Source organism: Ascidiella aspersa, chromosome 3 (assembly GCF_963924565.1).
Source record: "Ascidiella aspersa chromosome 3, kaAscAspe10.2, whole genome shotgun sequence".
NCBI classification, from domain to species: domain Eukaryota; kingdom Metazoa; phylum Chordata; class Ascidiacea; order Phlebobranchia; family Ascidiidae; genus Ascidiella; species Ascidiella aspersa.
This window is the reverse complement of record NC_139449.1, coordinates 6,919,543-6,930,176: the sequence shown is the minus strand read 5'-3', so window position 1 is coordinate 6,930,176 and position 10,634 is coordinate 6,919,543. Positions and strand designations below refer to the sequence as shown.

The 10,634-nt window shown below is 36.3% G+C and overlaps 1 protein-coding gene across 1 annotated transcript in view; it reads right to left on the bottom strand.

Moving 5' to 3' along the window:
- Positions 1-2,362: 2,362 nt before the first annotated feature.
- LOC146158971 (uncharacterized) overlaps positions 2,363-10,634 on the bottom strand; it is a 48,572-nt gene continuing 40,300 nt past the window's right edge. The window contains exons 48-55 of the mRNA XM_083384813.1: positions 10,007-10,147; positions 9,106-9,168; positions 8,786-8,851; positions 6,867-6,931; positions 6,133-6,227; positions 4,060-4,240; positions 3,319-3,485; positions 2,363-2,500 (exon numbers count right to left, since the gene is read on the bottom strand). Of these exons, the coding sequence (XP_083240939.1) occupies positions 2,466-2,500; positions 3,319-3,485; positions 4,060-4,240; positions 6,133-6,227; positions 6,867-6,931; positions 8,786-8,851; positions 9,106-9,168; positions 10,007-10,147 (813 nt within the window). The 3' untranslated portion in view covers positions 2,363-2,465. The remainder of the gene's footprint in view (positions 2,501-3,318; positions 3,486-4,059; positions 4,241-6,132; positions 6,228-6,866; positions 6,932-8,785; positions 8,852-9,105; positions 9,169-10,006; positions 10,148-10,634) is intronic.

The following is a 10,634-nucleotide window of genomic DNA, read 5'->3' as shown; positions in this document are numbered from 1 at the left end:
TATGACCATAGTATTCTATGGTATGACCGAAAATGTGTCACCTTAAATCAGGCCAGCACAACTAAAATGGTACAAGGGCCACAACAATCACAAAAAAATTGGCGGGCAGCATACTGAAGTTGCATAACATTTTTTAACGCTAGTTAGTGACGTCAAATTAGGCAATATCGAGTAATATTGCATATTAAATGCTACACTATCCAACTTTATTAAATATTTACCTGCGCACTGCACCTGCACACCAACCAAAAATTGCTCAGTGCTTCAAGTATTCTATGAACGCTGCATACCTGTAAGTTTATTATAATGTGGCAACTTACAACTTTCGGTAGCCTGGTGGTTTATTTTCAGCCACGCAAGTTCAAGTCGAAATTTTATTTTTAGCCCGCGCATTTTTTCAGCTGCAAAACATCTCCCTCACGCAATATCCAAAGTTTCCAATCTGGTACACTGCTAGCGAATAAGTTTGCAACTTATTAGTAGAAATTGTATAACGCCTGACATCAAAAACATATTGTTCTAATGTCTAATGGTAAACCTATTTGACGCCGTAGATCACAACTTATTATAATATTTTAGAAGTTTTATCGCGGAATTATGTGTTCTGTTAGAGGGCAAAATTCGGTGCTGGTCTAGAATCCTACTACAGAGTACATTATATTTGGGCTTGAGTGCGGGTTAGCGTTTAAGTTTGGGTAGGTCAAGCATTATTACTAAATAATAAATTTAATAATACTTGATCCACCTACACCATGCAAAGCACTTAACCACAGTCCGTACCCTAACCCAAATAATGTGTGTTGATTTAATAATTTTTCAACGCTGTGGTAGGATTCTAGACCAGCGCGTAACATTCTTTTGTGAAAACACCTACTAAGCTAGAACACTAAAACAATTACTAAGCAAAATAAGCTCTGGTGGATGACTTTGTTTATAATACAAAAGGTGGTTAGCGGTTACCTTATGTTTTGTAACTAAAACGAAACATCCACCAACACATATTTTGTCTATACCGAACACATTATCATCTAGTGCCTAGTTTTGAGACGCATTGCGTGAAAAATGTGTTACTTCGCTAATCTAACACGTTCAAGAAAAAGGAGGAAGGAAATATTGGCTACACCGCGTTTAGTCAAACTGTTTTGCATATTACGAAACTTTCAAAGATTTGTAAGGGGCTACTTGATTAACTAATGTAAGTTTTCAAGGAGATATACATGCTTGGTCAGCCAAACGTGACATTGTTTAAAATAAATGTCAGTTTAAATATTGTATTTGAGATAAAAAATATATAGTAAAATCCACCTAAAAATGCATTTGTTTTGGTTTAAAAAACTTTATTAGATATTTGTGTTTTTAAAAACAAACTATCCAGAAATGCGCACAGGGCTGACGTAATTTAATCTAGCGAGCAGATTCTAATGTAGGGAAGTTTTTATCTACTTTTATCTACATTGGGGAAATTTGGACTTGTACCGAAACAGTGTGGGATCCTAAAATAACGTGCTAAATATATATGCTATTTGTGTACAAAGACAGGATACATTTTGTGGTTCCCCGAAATTCTACTACAAATCCGAGGACGATTTGTTTTAGCACTTGCCAATTTCAACATGCGATTATTATTATTGTTTGTAATTATATTACTTCGTATTTAGTAACTCAGCTTTACTAAGTTACTAATGGAATAATAATGATTTGTATATAAATAATTGCTGATATAAAATTGTATGTAGCCTACCGGTACATATTAATGTCATAGGTACCAATACTGAAGTTGAATTATGTGTATATATTTATATTGTTTAAGTTCTAAAAATGAAAATACTCACGTGCAAAGTCAAGTATTTTCGAATAAATAGCAAAAGTCAAGCCCTTCTTAAAAACCTTATATTGTCAAAACTGGTAAACTCGTCTGCCTATGAGCAATAACTCAATTAAAAAATAACATAAACGCAAAATACAGCAAGCAAATTTTTTTTTTGTGCAGTTTATTTAATTAAGATAAATAACCCAATTAAAAATAATGCCTAATGAAAACAATTTTTATCCAAGTATTTTTTTCCTGATTAGACCTAAGTGTTTCGTTAAGTCAAGTCATTTCTCTAATAGACTTGGTGCAATTACACACAAGCAAAGTGATATCAACGACCAGCTTTTAAAGGGGGTAGATTATAGTTGATTATTATTATCCAAAGCGACAGTAAATATCGCCCAGAGCCAAACGCCTAGAAGCCATGGGTTTAAATAAAAAATAGTGTGATGCGGTCTAATCGCATTTCAGGCTGGTTTATGTATCTTTTTGGGCAACTGGAAATATCATTGAGGTAAATGCACTACTTAAAATTAATATAATCAAGAGTTGCTTTCAACTAATATTTTATTGGTATATACAAGAAACAGAATAAAAGTATCTACAACAAACAGAAGAAAGAGAAAAAAGGGCAGTTCGAAGCTAAGATTGATCATTGCGTCTTGCACTCCATTGCGTTTTCGTCATCTGCCAAAAAAAGAACGGAAATTAATAGTGTGGCAAGCCCTCAGGAACTGCTGTACTATGCAGTCCACAGTTAACTAGGTATTTCCAGGGTAAGGTTGTCGCAATATTATTTTGGGCAGGTTTTAAAAATGTCCCATTCGATTTTTTTTCGCAACTGCCGATAACCAATATTTTGGGAAAAAGTATGCCCTTTCGACGGTTAGTAATGTTAGTTTTTATATATTGTTTTGATTATTAGTCCTACGCCAAATTTTGTGACAAAACCAGTTACTCTATTGATTAATTCTAAATGTAAAATCTGCGTTTTGTGTTACAAATATCCTCCTTTGAATGCAAATCATTCCTAAAATACCCATATATATTTGGTCAGACGAGTTGGATACAACTTGATATCCGTTTTGGTTCCCGATCTGGTAACAATATTTTTTTCTAGGTATGAACATTTTTTTCTCTAATTGCTAAGTTTGTCTATTACTGTGTTCCGAAATTTGTCTAAACTTATTTTTTTTCTAATCCGCGTTAACGATCGACAGCGAACTGATAAGGAAGAAAAAAAGTTCAATATTTGCAAAGTTAGTGCATTTCACAGAAATCACAAGAAATGTAAATTTATTTCATTTGATAAATAAACATAAACGACTGAAAAGAATCGAGCAGAAATTGACACAAAATATAACATTAGCTTTCACTACAGATTATGTGTTTTAGTAATGATATTCCTCTCAAAAAAATTAGAGCGATACAGCTTTCTTTAAATGGAAAAATTTCAGCGATTGACTAATTGCCATAATGTTGTAAACAAACACGAAAAGTTTTACCTTCTTTCGGGGAGGGTGAAGGCGGAAGGGCGGAAAACTTCTTTTCCTTTTCGGGAATATTTTCTTCCTCGGTTTTCTGCGCCGGACTCACGTGCGCCACCGTGCGACGATCCTTGAGCTGCGAGTGCATCTGCCTGTTCTGGTCCAACAGTCGCTGGTTCTCAGCCCTGCGATTGTGACGCAACAACAGTCGGTTGCATTGTTTGAAATTTTTGAAAACGACCGTAAAGATAAATAGTGCAGCTGCTTTTATCATGTAAATGGAGCATTTGTTTCAAGTATTTTAAAAATCTTACACGTTTTTAAGTCAAAATAGTGTATTTCGTGGACAGATTTGCCAGTAAAACAGTTAAATACTTAAAAGTCGACTGAACTTTTAAGTGAACAGTAAAAATCAATACGAATCGATTCTTCTGGAAGTTAAGAAAAAAAAAATCTGTTTATAAACATGAATAAAAGATTTATTCCACGTTTTACTTACTTTATTTAATTCTACTTGAAAAATACCCGCTAAAATAACCTCTGGCCCACAACCAAATATTTGGAATCATTTTTTACCAGAAATGTTTCAAAAAAGGAGCAAAAATTTTCAACGAAGCACATTTTTACTGTACTAACTTGCTAAAAAGACCCCGCAAAAGGCGAGGTGTTATCATAAAAACAAAAAAGAGCCATACAAGGCATAATCACCAAAAAATCGTCACTCCTAAAAAACAGCAAGTAAATTGCGCAACAACTGACCTTCGTTTGACCTCTATGTCCTTGTACTTTGCCAGTTCTTTCTCGAGGTAGGCCATCCGGGCCTTGTCTCTCTTCCAGGCCATTTCCTGCATTTCGAGTTTGGTGAGTTGGACGACGCCGCCAGGAATAATTGACGCGTTTCGGCTGCTTGAACGCGTTGACATGCGCGACGATGACGTCACTGCACGGAATGGCGTTCGGTTTAGAGCAGCGGTTCCCAAACTGGGGTCCGCGGACCAAATGGGGTCCGTACAGCAGTTTCAGAGGGTCCGCAAGGAGAATTAGTCTTTTAAGTTTTTAAACATTAGTCTATGTTTTAAACATTATCTGTCATCTTTATTGTCTTTAGTTATGCTTTTTTATTCGATGATATAGCGTGTTTTATGATGTCTATTGTGACAATTTGTTGTCAAATACGCAAATTTTTCGCGCTTCGCGCACACTAGTTTTCCCAGTCTCATAACATTCGATTTATTTGCGCACAAGTTCGACGACAGAAGCAAGTTTCTGGAGCGTATCTGTCTTTCGATGCTACTTTGTGACGTTATCTTTAAACATTTCATGCCTCGACCAAACGAAAAACGTTGATCCGCTCCTGGTACGCATTTAGCCTACTTTATGTGGCCCGCAAAGAATATGCATGAAATATTGTGGCCCGCGATGCAGTCAACCGTGGACCACCCTGATTAGAAGGTTGTTACATTAGAAAGAATCGTGACTGCACTAGTGTATTACAAGAAATATGGGTCAACTGATCCTTGAAATTTTATTGGGCCGCGAAATATCAAATAAATTGCAACGGGTCCGCCAGGCAAGATTTTTATAATAGTTTGGGAACCGCTGGTTGAGAGGGCGTGTGGCCAATAAGGCAGACTTGGACAACTAGATTTATTTTAGCATTTTAAAACTAGATTAGAAATAAAATTATATCATTTTGAGTTTTCTCAAATAAGTTTAGAATTAGAAATACGCTCTAATTCAATCAATTAGAAACCTAGAATTAGTTGTCCAAGTCTGTAATAATGAGGTTGTTTTGCAGGCGTTGCCTGAATGGCATTTTTTTTTAAATTTTTTTTTATTTTAAGTGAGATAACCAAATGTATTTGGACGGACATAAATTAAGTTTCTGCCTAGAAATACAGTTAACCTGCGAAGCGATTCAAACGCGCGGCTCCGAAAATTGGCGCAAAGATACTTGGCCCTCGAATGACTATAATGCCTGATGATCATGGGGCGGATACACTGTAGTGCAGTGTTTCTTAAACTGGGGAATGGTTCACCCCAGGGTGAATCAAATTTTTGTAGGGGTGAATCAACCAAAAGGGGTGAATAAGGGTGAACCGTCAGAAATGGACGATAGCTCTGCGGTAAATCGACTACTGAACTGGTGTTTTTGGCTTGTTGGTTTGCACCGAGTGTACAAACGTTTGGGGACTGTGTTTTGTGCTTTATATTTCTGGACTCCAGAAATTGTAGATATACAATGGTAAAACTTAGCTTGAGTTGATCTTAACAAAAATCGAAATAATCGAAAGTCATTTTGCGCTGTTATATATAGACCAGATGGTTTTATCATATCATGAGACAAGGGTGAATGAAATCTGGAGATGCTAGGGGTGAACAAAACTAAAAAAGTTTAAGAAGCACTGCTGTAGTGTATAACTTTCTGTTCTAGTTTATTAACTTGATTAGTGTCAAGTTAAACGAATGAAATGTAAACGACAATTCAACAAAGTGTAGTGAGCTCCGAAAAATCGCCGTCCGATTTGAAATTCTATAAAAATTTAGTTTGGCCTTGCACCCAAAAACATTTCAACTAGACTTCATCTCACTTGTTAGTAGAATTTACTCCGCGGGATGAAATTGGCCGCCGGGGCGTAGTTTAGTGAAACATGACTTATAGTGCTAGATTTGTTCGGTAATAAAACCAATTAGCGAATTCACATACAAAAAAGCTAGAATGTACTGAGATTCGAACTAACGACAAACAGTTGAAATCAAGCCTTGCAACTTTTGCGAAATTTCACGACTTAACGATTTTACGCAAACGAGTGATCTGGGCGAGTAACTCACCACTTTCGTCGTGTTTTTGAGTCTGCACTCGAAGTTGCTCTTTCATGCGGAAGACCTTCATCTCCAACGACTTTTTCAGGTTTAATTCAAGCGCGCTGGAAAAACAAGAACAAGTGTGGCGGTCGATGTTGGCTAAAAATAGCAAACCTTTGAATATGAATGAAGCTATAAGAGTAACTAGTGTTCGATGCTTAATATTTTACTGAGGTACCGATACGCGATAGTTTAAAAAATAAGTACCAATCAAGTCATTAGTATTATCATACAAACAAAAGAAATTCTTTGAAACGTTTAATGATAAATTTTGCCAGTAGTGGTAAGATTTAAAAAGTTTTATAACCATCAGCTGTTCACAGCCTTTTTTCTAATTTACCGTTCAAGATAGTAATTGCTGTAGTAGATGGCATACCACGGCTAAAATAGCCATTTTGAGTTGGTATTAGATTGGCACCGATACTACCACTTGGTATCGGGTGTCTGCCCCGATCCGATATTATAGAACATCCCTAAACACCATTTGTATTATTAACGATTCTTCCAGTTCATTTATGAATAATGCCTATACATGTTTGGGTCGTAAGCACCCCATAAATACAGGCCAACAGAAAAGAAGCATCTATTTCTCGGCTTCTAAGCAATTAGCAGCAAAGTTCTAACAAAGTTCGACTCCATGTAAAACTCCGCTTTGTTTCTCAAGTGTGAAACTGGCTGTTGAATTGTAACATTCGACTTACTGTTGTTCCTGGACTTCCTGAAGTTGTTGTCTCAAGTTTTCCACTTCACCGGGAATAATCGCCTCCTGCACGAAACAACAAAACAACAAAGTTAAGCACCAGCGACGAGGCACAGGAAGGCCGAAAAAGTGCTTTATTTTTGTTTTTACAGGACGCCGCGAAACAAATTGCCCTTGCATAGAGAAACTTTCGTGGTCCCCCAGGCCTACAAGCAGGGGTTACCATCGAAATGGACCCAAAAATAAGGACAACGAAAATATTAGATTAGCATTTAAAAAGCATTTTTGGAAATGCACTGTATTTATACGAGCCGTGTGTCATATCACTAGGGATGTTCAAAGTAGAATATCGAATCCAATTCTGCCGTTTATTTCGGGTAATTGCAACAGATATAATTTAATGATTCGCCGGCGATTGTTGCGCCTAATTATACAAACGCGTGCGGTAAGTTGGCCTCTCGCTGCGGCGACCAATTTACAGTGCTTGCTTGAAATGTAACCTGGTAGTGCAGTGTCAGCGATTTTTCGGGCGACCAATTACTGCATCTCGCGTTAACTTTCGTCTAATAATTAGGTGTCAATCAAGCATTATTGGGCGAGCGACTAACGTGTAATCTGTAATGTCTGGTGTGGAGTTCGCAATTGCCCTAAATGCGTTAAGTTGCAAAAGTAATATTACGTTGTAAAACTTGCTGGCCGTCCACAAAATGCGCTATAGGGTTACTTAAGGTCAACTTTAGGCCAATATTCAGCGAGGTAATGCAGTTATGCACAGCGTAATTGTCAAAAATTCGTTATGTCAATAGTAACTTTGTATTCTTTGCAGTACATTATTTGACTGCATAACAGATCATGGTAGTCAAAAAAGAAGCACTAAAACCCAATAATGCTTTCAAAAACAGGACCGAATTGCTTAATACTTCTGTGTGCAGTGTTTTATTGTACTCACTATTGGCAAATAAATAAGTTTTGGGAACAACCTGGACAGTTGACATAATACAGTTTACAGAACTGCTTCAAATGACAGTTGTTAAGAATGTTAAACATATGGGAGATTTTTCGATTATAATGTACACATGTTAGCAAATTGTTTGGGCGATTTATTGCTGTGATTGTTAGGCCCTGTGGGGAAGATTAAGATTAATCCCTTCCCCAAACAAAATCAAGGTTAAATAATTTAATAAAAATATACTAGGATTCGCTATTCTGGATTCGTTATTCTAGATTCGAAACCTATTATTCTAGAATACCTTGGGATTCTACTTTGAACATCCCTACATATCACATTCCATACTTTTTGCCAGGAAAAATCTGCTTTAGCAATTTATCAAGGTTTTTGGTCTACTCCTGTTAATGTTGCTTGAAGAACGCTATTTCAAAAACCCGACACGCTTATAGCTCTACTGATTTAATCAAAGTGTCGACTGTGCTAAGCACCCATTTCCCCATTACCAACCATTTCGCAAAAAATGTTGTTTTCGTCGCTCCCTATTCATGGCAACCCTGCCTACAAGACTAGTATCAGTGGTCGGCGGAAGTCTGGTTAGTTCATTGACCCTCATTTTTTTATAGTACCTGCCAGGGTTGTAAACAAGTCATTTTGAAAAGACTCAAGTCAAGTCAAATCAGTGGTAAAACACTGAAGTTCAAGACGTTAAACTATTAAAACACAAGAATAATATATTTTTTTCTTGGTATTTCGGCAACCAATGGTAACAAACGCAAGGAGGTGGGCCATAAGCATAAAAGTTAGTCGTGGTTGGGTAAATTGCCTAAACCAGTGATGACAGCATTGCCATTTTAATACATTGTAAGCAAAAGGCCCAACTGTTACAAGCGTTGTTAGAAAATGTTTTCAGTAACACTCAGCCACGAACAATTGAATAAAATGGTTTACATCAATACCAACACAAAACCTACCTGATTTCCGGAACCACGTAAGGCTTGCTCAAGTTTGGAAATGTGCTTCTTTAACTTGGCGATTAACTGTAAATTAGAACATTACTTGGAGTCAAATACGCTTGTTTAAAAAGAATCATAGAATTGACTAGAAAATTGTCAGATTTTGGAGAATATCCATTTGCGCTAAATATTGTAAGTAATAGGAAGTGTATTTTTTAATTTACAAGGATATTGTTTAGAAACTCAGTTTATACTTCAGAGTAAAACCATACAGAATTCTTAATTGTTAAAAAACAAAACGCAAAAAAACGAAATCCAAATAAATACAGAAATATTACCTCAACATTTTTTTCGGACTCCTTCAGTTTTTTCTCCAAACCTTCATGCTTTGTATCATTTGCCTAAAAATTAAAAAAAAAAGTTCGGCAAATACGCTTATTAAAGGCGATGCTGCAAAAAAGCAGTCACTCAAAAGGCATTTAGGCATACGTGTCAAACCCTTCATGGTGGTTTCAGAAAATATACAAAGTAAGATGACTGACAGATGCATTAAAGGCTAAAAAAGCCGGTTTCCGTTTATTGTCACATTCTAGTAATTTACTTACGGAAAAATCTTGTAGGGATGCGGCAATCTATTCGTTATTTCTGAGCAAGATGATCGCTTTTTTCAAATAAATATATATAAGGGGTGGCAACCGGTCAGACAAAAAAAACATATTTTTTACTTGGTTAACAACAAATATTCACATCTTGCACATTGGCAGAAAATTATAAATATCCTTTGTTATTTTTATGAATAAAACCAATTCTTTTAAATATTTTATGCCGCAAGCCATAAAAGGTTGAGATGCACTGCTCTTAGCTACTGGGTTTTCTATCAGCTTTTGGAGCATCACACACTCACACAGTAAAAGTAACAAGTTTCCATGTGGTCAACACATTTAATCCCGTACTAGTTCATATTTAAGTTCTATAACAGTGTTGGCAAACCGGTGACCTTCAGGTCAGTAAATAACCCATGGCTGTATTTCTAACTTAGTCATTCAAAAATTGACAAAAATCCTTATTTTCACACACACATATCGTCTCCAATCCGATTATAAACGGACAAGCCTCAAACTGGACAATAGACAATGGACGTGTAAAGTTGTACACCTCTGACGGAAAAGCCAAACGAATATATTAAACACCAACAAGTGTGTCCCCGTTTACAGTTTAAACCTGTATATAAAAGCTTACCTGGGCAGCCGACTCTGATCTTTCCAGCCAGGTTTCGGCGTTCTTCAGCTTTCTTTCGCTTTCTCTCAACTTGCTCTCGGCTTGCTCCAACTTCTTCTTCAGCTCTCTCATCTCGGCCAAAGTCGTTTGAACCGCACTGCCCTGAAATAAAAATAAGACGTAAAAATTTTTTATTCTAGAAAGCAGGGGATTGCAACCTTATCTCTCCCCCAAAAAGTTATATGTACTAACCGAATGCAGCATGCAATGGAGCTATATGGCCGATTTTCGACTACAGAAGGGCTTGATAACAGAATATAGGCATGTTCACTTGTTGAGTTAATCATGGGTTGTCAGTTGCCAAACAATTTTTGAAAAAAAAATTCAAAGACATTCAAAGAAAAATTTTAACGACCTAAAATTGGATCGCCCGACTTTTTTAAAAATATAATTCGAAATCAAAACAGTATACAGGCCAAGTTCAACACAATTAAAGAGAATAACGGTACTTTCAAAACACATAACGTAAGATGCACAATGAACATAACACAATATTTAAAGAATTTCGGAAAAAAACATAGGGTTTCAGACTTTTCAATACGTAAATCAATTCAAAGATTAAATCAATTCAATGTATCCGCCCCAATTA